The 16,371-nt window shown below is 34.8% G+C and overlaps 1 protein-coding gene across 6 annotated transcripts in view; it reads right to left on the bottom strand.

The window, feature by feature from the left end:
- Positions 1 to 931: 931 nt before the first annotated feature.
- Positions 932 to 16,371, bottom strand: part of SNTG1 (syntrophin gamma 1) — a 315,746-nt gene continuing 300,306 nt past the window's right edge. For all 6 annotated transcript variants that reach the window (XM_064706080.1, XM_064706079.1, XM_064706083.1 and 3 more), the window contains 2 exons: positions 16,019 to 16,129; positions 932 to 7,129 (listed from right to left, as the gene is read on the bottom strand). In XM_064706080.1, coding sequence (XP_064562150.1) covers positions 6,971 to 7,129; positions 16,019 to 16,129 — 270 coding nt within the window. In that variant the 3' untranslated portion in view covers positions 932 to 6,970. The remainder of the gene's footprint in view (positions 7,130 to 16,018; positions 16,130 to 16,371) is intronic.

Here is a 16,371-nt window from a genome sequence, read left to right as displayed (position 1 = left end):
CAGGGACTCCCCATCTTCCAGCATCTCTTCCCGCAGTCAGAAAAAAACCCAAGCAAAATTAAACTCATCAAGGTTGTTTTTGCTCTAGTAGTTGCAGCACCATTTGAAAAATGTTTGGTTTCAAAGATCTTCCAAAATACTTTCAGGCCCTGCAATATTGGGCCTAGGTTAATTCCAACCAACTAAGTACTTTAATATTAATGGTAAAATTATCTGGTGGCTGGGTGATAGTTGAGCTTCATAGCCAGGGGAGAGTGGGATATTTCCAGAGTCCTAGTCAGGCGTTAAGTGGGTGACAGGCCTTGTAGAAATGGTCATACCGTCACAGACATCTTTTAATCCTTTCCTTAGGATTTTTCCTCCTGAGAAGCTGAGAGGCCTCAGGAACAAAATGTGAACATTGATTATCTGCTGCTGTGGAATGCAACAGGTGGGTCTGTGACTGGCCCATCTTGGACGTTTTTAATTAATGGCCAATCACAGCCCAGCTGGCTCCGACAGAGAGTCTGAGGCAGCTGCCTTCATTATCATTCTTTCTTTACTATTCATAGCTTAGCCTAGCCTTCTGATGAGAACCTTTTCTTCTATTCTTTTAGTGTAGTTTTAATGTAATATATATGATAAAATAATAAATCAAGCCTTCTGAAACATGGAGTCAGATCCTAGTCTCTTGCCTCAAATAAGACCCCTGTGAACAGTGTCACAATCATACAAGCAAGGAATGGTCATTATTTCTATTAAATAAACAGTTTTTCAGAAATAACTTTACCACCCCAGGTTCTTCAAATACTTTCTTGATTTCCCAGGCTTGGCTTTCAACAATATAAAACTCATACACTGTATGACTGAATGCAAAAGATTAGTTAAAAAAGTATTTATTTTCTATTTTTTCTGCTATGTTCCATTACAAAAAGAAGCATAACAAAAACAAAACAGAAGATAGCATTTTATTAGTGGTACATTAATGAGCTTAAACAACTAGGTGACTTATGCTTGTCACAAATACATATTACAAACAATCACAAAACCTTAACTAAAAATGAAATAAATAATTTGAATAGCTTTTCTTATTTTTTTTAATATTTATAAAATATATAGGACTTTCTGTTACATTTTTTCAGTCATTTTAATCCATAACAAATTAAAATTTATGACATATATTGCAAATATGCTAAAGGGATAAGAATAATTAAAAAAATCTTTAAGTTCCTGGAGGTATGAAATAATAAATCTGTTAAGGTTTATCAATTTATTATCATATATCCAGATTGTGCATACCCTGCAAAAATAGCCATTTCTTCAACTAATATACATATGTTTCTTTATAGTATTGTAGGTTTTTAAATATAAAGCTTCATGGATGTATGCTTCTGTTTTACAGTTGTGCCTAATATGTAAATTTCATTAATATATACTGAATATATTCCATTAGTATATACTAATATATAGACACACACCCCCATACATACACACACACACACCCACACATACACACACATTATATATTAGTATATACTGAATAGCAAAAGATTTCTGTATCAGATAGCTGGGATTCCTGTGGAGAAAGTTTTTGAAAGTGGAAAGCATGTACAGCATGGCGAAAACTGACAAGGAAATGCAAATGAAAGTATTTGTTTGCACATTGTTCAATATATTTCAATAGATTATGCAATGTACTGTAATAATATACAGAATCTGAACAGGAGGGGTTTTTTTTTCCAGCATTCCAATGTTTTTTTCTTTATGATTTTAAGAGTATATGAACCACTGCCTCTGCTAAACTTCCTGAAAATGGAGCCAAGCAAGTAGAAATGTGTTGACATTTTAGAACTTATTCCAGGAAAATAAAGTAATTCCACTTAATATCCCTCCAAGTCAGGAAAGCACTTAAGCACAGATAAGACTTTATTTGCTATAACCTGAAAGTTAATCACACACTCAAGCTCTTGCCATTATGCTCTTGCCATAAACCTTAACTCTGTCCCCTGGCCCTGTATAAGGTTTAGAGGCTCCATTATGTAGCTAAAAACAGTTTGGCATCTGTCTGAGCAACAGGAGTGAGGGAACATGGAAGGGTGCTTGGGGACCCCAGAGCCAATATTCAGGGCTGTGTTTGTGGCAGATGGGGAGGAAGATGCAGCAGGGGCAGAGGGCTGGCCAGCATGGGGCAGCCTGCTTGCAGCCAATACTGGTGCGGTGAGGGAAAAAGTGATGCAGAATCACCTGCCTGGGCAGCATCAGCCTTTTTCAGCTTCATTCTGCCCCTTGCTGCAGCACAGCATCCCCTTCCAGGCACTGAGCTCCAGAGGGCTACACTGTGAAGCTCAGCTTTTTTAAGCTTTTTTAGCTTTTTCAGCTTTTTCTCCATGGTGCATGAGCAGCGGCTGCCACAGCCCCAGAAAAGGCTGGCACCAGGACCAGACACTCTTGCTGGTAGCATCTCAGAAGGTTTTTTCCTCTGGACTCATTTCAGTTGGGCTGCATGGTCTGAAAGCCCACCAGGACCTAGAACTGGGATGCTTGCTTAGCGTCATCTTGAAAGAAACAGTTCATGTGCTTGATGACTGCTCTGTGATAAGAAAAATTGCATGAGTGGCTGTAGGCAGGAGCCTGGCTTAAAAAGCACATTCCTGATAAAATGAAAACACTAAAATAGAAGCACCTCTAGTTCCTTAGAGAAACAAAGAGAAAGAGAGACACATACACGTGCACCTTCAGAGATCTTAAGCTATATTCCCACCCTGTGTTTCCCTTTTGAAGTGCCTGAGGTGCAACCTCAGGCATCTAAGACAGGTACTTAAATTCTGGGATCTTAAGTGAGTCTTTCATGTTTCCCATCATAGTGAACCAGTCAGAGGTGTGAGCTTTAAGCTCAGACTCATAACTGCCTGAGACAGAACTTTTTAAAATTAGCTTTAACTTTTTTTCAAACACAAAACTTTTTTTCACAAACTTTTTCAGAGACCAAACCACCACATAAAGAAATAGAAAGTTAAATGTAGGGCTCAGTGTTTTCAATCTTAATAAAATTTCCAAAAGCTTTCTTGGAACTGCCAAGAAAGAATGAAAACTGATCTGAATTTCTAGGGGGAACAGTTGTACATTCTCAAGACCTCAAGTCTTTTTTATTATTTTGGCTGATACAAGAAACATCTTAAGGCATTGAATAAACCAAATCAAATTTAAAGTAATGGGCTGCAGTGTTGACAACTACAGGTTTAATCTTGCACTTTGAGGTGTTCTGATAAGTCTCTGCATTTAAAATAAATAAATATCGTTTTGTGGAATCAAGAACTAATTTAGAAAACAAGATTTTCCATTATTCTTTTCTCAAAGCATATTAAAATTATATTATTGGATATATTATTATTGGTTCACATTCTTAATAATTCTAGTTTAATAGATAAAACTTTAAATGACTGGTTTAAAAAAATAGCCCTCTTAAAACTAGCTCTTCTCCACTAAGTTCTTGATGTACTTAATTAACATGATAAAATCGCCAACAGCTAAATATATGCTGATTTTTATTTCAAAGGTGCCTTTGTGTTACTGGAATGCAAAGCTCTTTTGAAAATCTGTAACTGCTATTTTTAAAAATATTTAGAAAATGAAGCATATTCATTTACTAATGAAATCAAGAATAAATGTATTCAAATTTGTAACACTTTCATAATAAAATTATGCTAACACTATAACCTAGCATATGATTAATTCTGTGAAGACCAGAAAATCTAAAATTCCCATCATAAAGCAAACCAAATCAAGCCAAATACATTTAGTTATACTTAAGATTACATATTTTTGGCATACTATATAACATCAATAGGCACAGTACTATAAAGAATTTTCTTTATTAAACTTACTTGAAAATATCATGACATAAAGAGAACAAATTACGTATTATGCTATGGATTTGTTTGTTTACTCTTTCTTGTTAAAATATTTGCTATCACTTGCATACAGATTTTTAGCAAAAGCTGATGGCTCATTATAACTCTGTCTTTTCATTGTCAATGGGCTGTGTTGACTTAAAAAACACTTTTGTATTCATTATACTCTATGTGTGAAATGACAGGCTGAAATGCAAAGCCTGAGTTTTGACATATGCATATGGAGTTCACTATGCTTTAAAAGTAGGCATTTAAATGCAAAATGTAGCCATTTAATATGTTTGTAAATTTTATTTTGATATTTCAGGATTAGTTATAACACAGAATTTTAAATTTTGCCTCTTTGGTTCAAGACTGAATTTCTGACCAAGTTGCTCTACAAGGGCAAGGTTGGATGCAGAGTCGCCTCTGAATATTCTGTCAGGTCACTGCACAAATGCCTGCTGCATTTAGAAATCAACAACTGACCTGCAGTTAAAGCTATGACATCTTATATTCTCTCAATAGCACTTTTCTTCTTGAAAATAAAAGTACTGATGAAGCCCCCACCAGTTTATGTCCTTAGAAAAGCAACAACAACAACAACAAAAAATTACAGGCTAATGTGTTTCTTAAATATTCTGTATTTAATGCTCAGTTGCAAAACTCTCAGTGATGAATCCAGGTGTTCTATAAAGAAAAGTCTTGCCAGAGATCTTCAGGGGGGCTTTCATATTCCTTCATCTACAGAAATTTGCAATGGCATATTTTGTGCTGGTTTGGGTAAATGTTACGCTCATTCAAGCACAACTCCTAAACACCCCTCAGATTCAGTGATGCAGCTGCACATCACATGAACAGTTGAAGAGAAAATATTCAACCAGCAGCTGACCAGTTTCAGATTCTGCTGTTGCCAGCAGAGGTGGTAGCACATGGCCACACTGTTGTGACAGTGCCACAGCAATGCACTGAAGTGGAGGAGTGGAGGAGATTATTTGGGAGCACTGAGAACTGTCATTTAAAGATATTAGGCTTCTCTTTTCAGCGCTGTCAATGCCCTGCCAAAATTTGTGTTTCCTGTATATGCTTTCTAGACCAGGGCAGTGCCTCAGTTACCACTGTTAAACCTCTTAAACTGTTATAGCTTTAGATCCAAAATATCTGGGGTTTGTGTCCGAGCTCAAGATCTTATGGACAGCCATGGTAGCTTTATCTATCCTTCAGATGTGTCCCCTTTATTTAGGAACAATTCTTATTAAAAAGTTCATGATGGTGTCTACGAAAACATTTAATTTTGGTGCCATTTAGAGTGGCATTTAATAGATGGATTGTTACATCATTCCACTGAATTTAAGATAGAAAATAAATGTGTAGCCCTTGAAGGTGTACTAATAGGAAGTACGTGTGTACCAGAAGACCTTTGAAAGTGATAAAAGAGTTCCCCTCTCCCAAATATTTTCAGATTATTTGGAACTAGTATCAAATTAGATCAGCTATGCTACAAAACAATGTTACTCACACATGGAAATTCAAATATTTGTAATGCAAAGCAAAAAAAACTAGACACATGATTTGCTCCTTAATTTCATTCATCTTTTGTCCTTGCTTTGCATTTTGAATTGCTCCCATTTGGATAAATTCTCCTCTGGCTTCACTTTTGAAGTATTGATCATCTTAACCCAAAGAAATGGATGTGATAGAATTACTCTTTCTGCTACACAAGGAAGACAGTGGCCCTATCTCATAAGTGCCTCTAACAAGTCTAAGTGGAGGGGGGAAAGAAAAGGTAGTTTTGATTTCAAAACAATAAATAGAAACCCCAAAAACTACTCCTGAAAATATATACCTTTTTTCCATCATCTTCACTTGTGTGTGTCATAGCAAAAAAATATTATAAAATTTCAATTAAACAAAGTTAATAATTTTAAAGTCCTTTATATTTAATCATTAAATGATACTCTGAAACTAGTACTTGATCCAGAATGATGCAAAGGTCTTAAAAAACAAAGAAATTATGCATTCTGTAATGCATTCTTTATAGCTTATTCAATTTATTCCTGTCTTACTATCAATATATTTATTAAATAACTTATTAAGAATTCAAAGGGTAAAATAATTATTAAAGCATAATGAAAAAAATCTATTTGTTGAGAGTTTAAATGAAACATAAGTTCCAACTATGATGTGAAATCAAGGTTAGCCATGGAAACAATATATTAAGTGAATTGTCTGAAACAATTTCAAATTCTTGTGAACAAAGACTATTAGATTTACAGCATTTAATTCTTAACAAAAAAAAAGGAGGAAATAAACAGATGACACACTATGTTTTGTACTTGCACTAATTTATAATTAAAATTAAATTCATATGCCATTATTTTTACTTGAAGAAGAGGAACTTATCCATGAAAGTGTTTTTTCTTTTTGTGGCTTGTTTTGTTTTGTTTTGTTTTTAATGTATCAGACCAGTATGGCTATATGTTTGCTGTTGTTCCTGTTAGATGAAGAGAACAAAATGGAAAAAGCAGCGTGATTCCATGTATGAAAACAAGTGTGGATGTACAACAGTGCTTAAAGTGCTTTCTTATTTGAGGAGGTACTTACACAAATGTCTTTTCATGCTTATCTCCTTTGTCACCATGTACTGTATGCTTGGTCTCACTTATAATATAATGATAGGGCATTATGTTCATACTCAGAGTTTAGCACATTGTCATTAAAAAACATCTGAAAAGAGGAAAATGACAATTCTATTTGTGCATTATTACAGCAATTTGAAAATTTTATTAAATACTCAAGTGCTTCATTTCGCCATTTATTCCTTTGCTTCCACTGTCGCTTAAAGCACTATGTAAGTACAAATAGATAATACTAAAAGCATATCCATCCTATTCTGGGGTTTTGACTAGGATTATTTACTGATGTCTTGCAGAACCGCGATGAAATTATGATCCCACGTGACCATTTATCTGCTGATGCTGCAAGATGTCTTGCCTCCAGGATTGGTTTCCACATACATGGTTCACCAAAGGTCTAAATCTTATGAATATTTATACATTTTTATGTCTCGTTGTTAAGTGGCAGTGCTGTCATGGGGGATGTCAAGTAGAATACTTTAATTTGCCAGTACCAGAAGTTGTGGGAGCAGCAGAAGCTGTGGCTTGGCTGCCTACATACAAAGGGTCCAAACAAGCCACTTTGGCTGCAAAGAATGAGTGGATACAGTGAAGGACTGCAAACAGGTTAGAAAACTCCAGCTCCTGGAAGTGAAGAAAAAAAAAAAAAAAAAGATTAGACATGAAATGGAAAAATATCCCATAAGCATATAACCAGGAATGAACCACTGTTACAACAGCAATAATTTTAATATCTTTATGTAATTCCGCTGATGTGCCTTACAATTCTCCATTATAGAGACTTAAGCATTGTAAATGGAATATTCTGTAAATAATTGCTTGGAGGCTAAGATGGACAAATTTCTAGGTTAAGTGCCTCATAGAAATATGAGATCCTACTAGCTAAAGGGAAAAGAAAGTGACACTATATAATTTTTATTTTGCTCAGGTTAATGCACATTTGGCACTTTTGCAGGTTAATTTAGATAGAAATTTTATGGCTGTGCTGTAACAGTCTGCACACCTATGGACTACTACTATTTAACCAATGTGCCCACAAAAGATAATAATGTTGAGTTCCACATATATTACATTTGTTCTTCATGTCTCCTCACACTATTAATCAGCTATTAAATAACACTATTAAACAGCTATTTGCTTACCTGATTCTTCAATATATATTAAAAAAGAGAGGATATATTTTCAAAATATGCTACTATCTCAGAGTGTTAATTTGGATTTGTTATTGGGCCAAAAAATGAATATATTCCATGTTTTAAATTTATTAGGAATATTATAAAAAATCCTTATTTTTCTGCTTTAATTTACATTTCTTTATAGTCTGCTCAGCATTTGATTAGACTAGCTGGGCCTTTTTAGACCGCACCAGAGAGAAAATAAATAAAAACTACATTTTTAAACACATATACATTTGCTCCTTTATGTCTAATTGACCTTATCTGATCAATTTTTTTAGGTCATTTTCAGTATGTGTTTTTGAAGCTGGTATTTAATCAATAAATATCTGTTGTATTTTGAAAGCAATTACTTCAATACCTCAGTAATTCAATACTTCAATACTTCAATATAAGTCTAGGGGAAGCAGTACAGATTTTACATTTCTGCTTTGATTCACTGCCCATACGGATTTTTTCATTGCAACATGAAGCCAATAATTGCTATCTGTGGTATATTCTACTAGTCTTTCTGTCTAGCACTGGTATTCCCACGCTGTATGGTTCCAGGTTTTGCTCTTTTGTTTAGAAGAATATTGAAAATGTTGTAAATTCAACAAAAATTGCTAAATTTCTCAAAGGACATCAAACTGCAATTTTTTGCCTCTTGAGATTTCCTGGAAGACATTGCTTCACAGAATACATGGGGACATTCACAAAGCCCTCATGGGTGAGGGACAGCAGCGTGAAAGCAGACAGCTGGATGTGCAGAGTGTCCAGTGATGTACTGAACGGGTGAAGCTTTGTTCAGGTCTCCGAAGCCTCAGCAGATGTCCTTAAGACATGCTCAGAAACAAACTGATGACATCTCATGAGGTTCTTTAAACTCCCCTGATGACTAATTTTCAAAAAAGAAGAAAAAATTTATGCCAAGTTTCACAAACCTGCCAGCTGTGTCTATATAAAAGGCTAATCCATTTAGAGACATTCTCATTTTTAAACCCAGAGAATGGAAATTTTATCACTATGTCAATGTGGATTTTTCCTCCCTCAAATTTTAAAATAAGAAAATTTATCATAAATAAGAAAACAATGGTCATTCACAGATGAGGAAACAAGGAATTATGGAAGCTATTTCAGAATAACAACTATGAGTCATTCGAATTAAGTTACTTTATTTATTTTTTTTATCTTTTTAGTACTATAAAAACACACCTGAAGCTTAAGATAAGGGAATAAATATTTAGTGGATCTGTGAAATATTTTTAGTATCAATTGCATGTATTATCTGTAGAAAGACTGCAATTCCCCCTATGTCTCAACAAGATAACCATATTAAAACAAATGCTACAGTTGGAGAATTGTTCAAGTCAATTAGGTAATGTTGTTGCTATCATAATTACTGGACACTGAATTTTCACAGAGCATGAGTATAATTATTTCCAAGAGTTATCACAGCTTTCTGCAAGAGTTACACATCAGGAGTATCCACTGCTCAATTGACCATCAAGGGAAATGGGTGAGGCAACAGAACATCCTCTGGATGTTCCCACTTGATAACTGTTATCAACTGTAATGAGACAACATGGAAATTACCTTGACTGCAAAGAAGAGCATTGAGAAATCAGCAAATGCTCAGTTATTATTTGCAATGAAGACATGCAATTTTAACTAGAAATTAAAGCACCTTGAAGCACAGTAGGCTGACTGGTATGCAGCAAGTACAAGTGGGTCAGATTAATGACTGCAACTCAGTTCCCAGAAGCCTGATTGATGGGAACAGGACTTTATCAGGAACAACACTTTTCAGGCAGATTAGCCCAATCACAAGAAATCTTAACAAACAGATATGGCTCCATGTAGGGCTGCTGACAGGAAAAAACATGCCCTCACTTCTGCTGGGAACTTGCCCTTTTAGGCGTCTCCAGGTTGGCACTGCTGCAAGCAGACAGAGGGGAACCCACAGGCTCTTGTGCACCCCCAACCACCCGGGTTGTTTCTGTACACACTTTGTCCTCTGCCATATTTTTGTCTGAATACACTTTCCTCTAGGCAGGCTAGTGTGTACTGCACACATGGGACAGATGAAGTTTCAAGTGAGCAAACAGACAAACTCTAAGAAACCTGAAAAAATATGCAATTAAGCCCTTGAAGTTGATACCAGTAGGGAAAGTCACATGCTCTGAATCCTCCAAAAAGCAAAGAAATCCTAATTTAAGCCACTTCTGCTTGTCCATGCACAAGTACACAATTTACTATTATTACAATTTCCAGACTGTTGCCTGTACTGCTCAGCTAAGACCCTACTCTCTCAGGAATATCAGTGTACCCTCTGGTCTTCAAATTGTCTTTCTAAGCTATCTTTTGATTAAACTGCTCTCACCTTACATTGCTGTCATTACACCAGATTGTTAATGAACATCTGCACTTCCTGCTGAGGACAACATAAGTGGGCAAAAGGGCATGTGAGAAAGATGCAGTCATTGAAAATGTCAGAAGTATATTGGTATATTGGAATTCTAGTAGTTTTCACAAAGAAAGTCTTTGCAATTGAACAGACAGAGAAAGAAAGAGAAAAAAGGGAGTTTTCCCAAAATAAAAAAAAACCAAACAAACCAAACCTCAGCAATCTCTTATTGTATTGTATTATACATATATTATGTAGTATGATACAACTACATAAATGATACATTTACAAAATCCAGCAATTTTGTTTTTAAGTACCCTAGGTATATTTAAATTTTTTTTCTCTTTCATCCATATATAAACAGCTGACATGAGAAGATATTTGTTCATCAAAAGTGGAGTTACATGGTCTCTCTATATTTGCATAGAATCTGATCTAAAATAGATATTAGACAAATAATCCATATGCAAGACATGGGGAAGCTAAAAGCTGAACCACAGAAATCAACACAAGTCAGAAATGTGAATTCAAAAATTCAGTAACTGCAACTGAGCAATCACTCTATAAAAATCTTAAGGCTGTATACTTATAACCCATTTAAAGATGATACTCTAAATGTGAAGAGCACTGTGATGCTCACTGAAAAACCCTCAAGGCTAAGAACAAGGATTAATTTAAAATTGCATTTTGGAGAACAGACTTGAAATGAGCAGAAATGTCAGCCTGGAAAATGATGCAAGCACCCATCAAGTCACCTCGCAACAGTAGAAAGTGGGTATTTTGTTCACAGTAATGTGATCAGTAGTCATTCAGGATATTTAGATTACGTTTCTTTACAAGATAATTTCAAGTACTATTAATTGGCATTAATTAATACTAAGATAGTATTAATTAATAATGAGATTAATGTGAAATCCTTGAAGTTTAATTTCTTCCTTAGCTGATACCATATTTGTGCCTTCTTTGGTTTTCCATATTCAAATAGATATATTTGATATACATATATATTTGATGACTGGACCTTCATCTTGATAAACTTATTTTTGTACCCACTTCAGTTTTGTACTGCTCAGCTTAGGAGTTCAGCCAATCTGTGAACAAAAGCTCACCTGCGGCAGCACAGCAATGTGGCTTTGCCTTTTTCTGAGAGAACTGTTGTGCTGCAAGTTGGGGAGGTGAAAGCACAAACTGAAATGCAGCTTTTGAGTCATACGTGTTTTACCAAGCACAGAAAGACCCTCAGTTCCCAGTTTGGTAAAAATTCAATAATGTAAGATGCTGATTTTTATACACATCATTTACTCCTATGTTTGGAAGCATATGTTTATCTCGAAACAGGAACTCTTAAAGATTTAAGGTGCTCTTCTGTTTTGTTCAAAAAGTCTAATACTTAGGTTATACTGAAGGTCACACCACTCTGAGTTTATTACAGTCCTTAGATTGTGTATCACCTCCAGAAGCTGCTGTGATACTATTGAGACACTAATAGATCATTAAACTATAGCTAAACAAACAAGTAAACTGATAAGAAACTAGATAGGAAGCCGTACAGATGCAGAGAAAGCTTTGCCCTCCTGTGCTTAGTTTGTTTTTTTTTTAACCCAAGTTAGTTCTTTTTTTAACCCAAACAGCTCAGTAAGAACAAATACAGGGACACATTGGCTCCACATTCTATCAAGGTGACAGCTCTATTTTGTAGCTCTCACTCATAAAAATTTTGTCTCACTGAGCAAAATTGTGCAATATCTCCTGCTGAGTGACAGCTGGGAAATAACCTACAGATTGGAATGTCTAAGGGGTATCAGTGATTAATGCTACCCTTAAAAGGTTTTCTTGTCAGAAACCACTTAGACCTTGCCTTAGATACCTTCTAAGTTAGGTGTTTGCTTTCAGGCCTCCTGCCATAGACCCACTGCTGTGACCTATGGTAATTATTGTTCAGATTTTTAGACTGGAACTGCTTAAATCCATGAGGACACATTTCTTTTATTCTACATTATATATCTTTACAATAACATAATTTCACTTAGAGAGAAGCCAAAAAAAAAAGCATGAGTACAATGTCTCTACAGGAAAAAAGGCAGTATTTGAAATGTTTAAATGCCTACAATTATTTTAAAGCTGAAAAGAACAATACCGGGAAATAAGTCAAACTCTAACTAAATCCATAGCACAAACCGTATGTCTCAAGGCATGCCATTTTGAATTTTTTAAGTCAGGCATGAAACACACTATGAAAAATGTTGACAGTATCATAAAAATCTTAGCTCTTCAGTGTCAGTGAAGGACTTCCTTTCACTTAGGAATATAAACTCTGGTGGCAAGTGTTTTTCCCAACAACAACAACAACAACAACAACAACAAAAAGCAACTGATAACTACCAGTTATGTGGTGCTTGACTTTACTCCAAAATGCATTTTTCCTAGATTTTTCTAACATTAACATTGGTATCTCAGTATATTCCACCAGAATACAGGGAAGGTGCTGGACAATTATGAAGATAGTATGATAAAATTTAAAATGTGGATGCATACTTATTTTTTTCCCAAGAAATGTATATCTACAATTTGGAACACATTTCTAGAATAATAACAAATTTGTCTAAGCTTGGATCAAAATTCAATAGATGAGCATTTTGACACTCGATTCTGCAGATCATGAATAAGTGTTCTAAAGCTAAAAGGTATTATCACAGAGGTTCAACTTGCCATAATCACACACATCTGGGAAAGCATGAAATACACAAAATGTTCTGCATTATAAATGAAGATGGGAAGAATTTGATTTTGATAACTCATATTTTTCTGTGAAGCTATTGTATAGAATCATAGAATCATTTAGGTGGAATAGGACATTTATTGAGTCCAACGGTTAATCCAGCACTGCCAACTCCATTACTAAACCATGTCCCCAGTGCTACCTCTACATATCTAGATTGTCCCTTTGGGGGTGGTGATTCTACCACTTCCCTGAGCAGCCTGTTCCAATTATTGACAATCCTCCTGGTGAATATATTTTTCCTAGTATCCAATCTATACCTCCCCTGGTGCAACTTGAGGCCACTTAATCTTGTCCAATTGCTTGCTGCTTATGAGAACAGGCTGACTCCACCTGGCTACAATCTCCTTTTAAGCAGTTGTAGAGAGCAACGAGATTCCTCCTGAGCCTCCTTTTCTCCAGGCTAGACAACCCCAGCTCCATCAGTTGCTCCTCATCACACTTGTGTTCCAGACCCTTCACCAGCTCTGTTGGCCTTTTCTGGACTCACTTCACCACCTTAATGTCTTTCTCTTAGTGAGTGGCCCAAAACTGAACACAGTATTTGTGGTGTCTGGAAAGTTACCTGCTATGCTCTGCTTCCACATTGCTGCTTGGGAATAAGTAAGTAAAGAGCCCTAATACACTGCTGTAATGGCTCCTCAATTTTTGGTTTTTATTCCCTGCAGAGTTCTCCTTTCACCATATTCTGATTATTCCACATGTATTATAACTTAGGGAAAAAAATAATAGAATCATAAAGAAAATGCTGCAGCAGTGGGTCTTCAGGCCAGCTGCAAAACAGGGCTGCATTTAACAGGTGATGATTGCTGTGGCATGAATATTCATCCCAACCTTTAACAGATGTTTTACAAAATTTCCATCCTCTGATTTCAAATAAAGTCTGCATACAGTATTCATGAAATCTGGCATTACAAATGTTTCTGAAAATCTGATTAACATTTCTTAATGACTCAACAGTTCCACAAATAACTATACTTCTGACTCAGGAATGTAAAGCAAGAAAACAGAGGCTAGACTGTTCCATCTCTCCTTACAATGAATAGTCCTTTAAATCTATGAAAGATTTAAAGGATACAGAAGGGGGTTATCCACAAAATTTTAAGGTAACCAATGTTGAAAATATATGACCCCAGAACCTTCACATTCATTTTACAGACACATTTATCTACATTTCTTAGACTAAGCAACATACTTAATATGTAAACAAATTGGAATGGATAGAATTGCTTATTATAAATGCCACAGCACCTTCCAAAGAGAATGCCACCTGACATCTTTGCATATAGTTGACATGTTTTGATCACCAAGAAAATTATTTAAATAAATAAATTCTTATTTCAAAATTGAGTAATTTTAAATATATAGTAAAGAGCAGCACCCAGGGAACAAGACAGCATATTAATAAGCATGTTAGCAGGTTTGTATAATACTCTGGCTTCATAAGGAGTAATGCAGCATCTCTACCTTAATAAAAGTTTGGTAGAATTTTCTAGAACTCAATTTGAATGGAAATAATAACAGGTGCAATAAAGGCACAGGATACCTCTAAGGCTTATGTATGTCAAACACATTTGTGTATCTCTAAGTGATTTATTGACAGATATAATTTAAAATATTAAAAAAAACCTTTTTTTTTTTAATCTGCATTTCATTATTTGGGGTTTTTAATGTAATTCAGTATTAAAAATATATTCTAGTTTTACCAGTTTAAAAAAAAAAGCAAACTAAAATCCCCAAAATCCCCAAACACCCCAACAGCGTGTCATTCTTGGACTCCTACGAATTTTTGTTACTGCTAAAATAATGTGTTAATATGACAGCAACAGTAGACAGATATTAGAAAAATAATGATGACTTTCATCCTTCATCTGTATGTAAGAGCAAGATAAAATTTTACAATTACTTTCTTAAGAGAAAATCATCCTCATGACATTAGGTTAAACTCTATTGTCGTATTAGAGCTGAAAAAATTCTGCATCACTAAAAATATTTCTGAAGGAAATCAGAAATAAGAAAATATTTATCTTTGAGATGCAGCAGAACATGAAGGTATCAAAACCATGGTCCTTACATTTTATCACTGTTGATTTAATGGGAACTCTTACATACCTTTATTTTACTGTACTTCATTTGAGTAAAAGTCTCAAAATCAAGCAAATAGCTGCTGGGTTGAAAATAATTAACATGAAGCATAAAGCGACATGGAGAAAGATGCCTAATGTAGCTACTGGCATTTAAACAGAAAACTATCCCCAAAACAATGCATTTTTTATCTTTACATATTTTATAATACTCTACATATTTAGCACCTAAAGACAATTTATTTAACCATTTCCTTTTTGTTCATGGAACTGTTTTGTTATCACGTTCATTCAGCAATTTTGTCTCCAACATGGTCAGGAAAAACAGTATGGTAAATGCTTTTAAAGCAAAGCTTAGACATCAACAAGAAAATAGTCTTTAGGTTTACATTAAAATTTGGATTCTAGCCAAAAAAGAACTTTGACCCAGACTCTAAGGCAGTTACAACCATCACAGACCTTGGGAAGATCACTGCTCACAAACATTGAGACAGTAAATGGCTGTATTCTCAAAAGACATAAATTGTAGTAAGCTTAAATCTCTCACAGCTACTGTTTTCATGAATTAACTCTTGAATCAAAAGCATGACTGGAAATACAACTTTTCTGATTTTGCACTAGATACAGACACTTCAGTCTTGGAAAATATGTATTTAATCCACACTTTTTTTTTTTCCTCTGAGAAATAAAAACAGATTTTTAACCTTTGCTGAGTTTTGCTCCCAGGTTGATTTAAAGACATATTTTCCATCATTTCTTCATGATACAATTATAGGGCAATAAACAGGGTATTCAAGCTCTCAGACAGCTTTATCACAATGACAAAGAGGAGAGTTGGAAAACATGTCTAAACCCATATAGACCATACGTCCTGTATTTTATTATTTTTAAATCTAATTACACATCTCAAAAAACTTCTAACTGGATGAAAGTAATTCGTTCAGTTTTCTTCAATTTCATCAGTTTTCTTTGCATTTTTTGTGAGTTCATCTAATATTTCCAAGTAACTTTGTTTACTATACTTCCCTGCTCCCATAGCTGCTTTGAAAATTGTATATTGCCTTTATACAAACAATGTATTGTTTTTACCTTTGCTTCGATTTGTTTAGTATCTTGGTTTTGGAACAAAAATTTGATTTTGCTCTTCCCATCATCTGAAGAACCTTTGAGCTGGGAAAACTTGTACCTCCAAAGCACAGCCTAAAGGGAAAAAAAAAAACAACAAACAAACCAAAATATAAAAAATCATACACAAGTCAATATAGCTATCATTGAAAATTGTATTAGAAATAGCTGATCTCCTTCCAATGAAAGTTTTAACATCTCTATGGTATGTAATTAAATAAATGTATTGTCTGTGGTCAGAAGTTCCTTTAATCATATAGAGATATGATACTTTGGCAGTGCTTGAATAACACCTGTCAGTCTACATTTGTGAAATT

The sequence above is a fragment of the Zonotrichia leucophrys genome, chromosome 2, assembly GCF_028769735.1.
Source record: "Zonotrichia leucophrys gambelii isolate GWCS_2022_RI chromosome 2, RI_Zleu_2.0, whole genome shotgun sequence".
Classification (NCBI taxonomy): domain Eukaryota; kingdom Metazoa; phylum Chordata; class Aves; order Passeriformes; family Passerellidae; genus Zonotrichia; species Zonotrichia leucophrys.
This window is presented reverse-complemented; position numbering and strand designations above follow the sequence as displayed.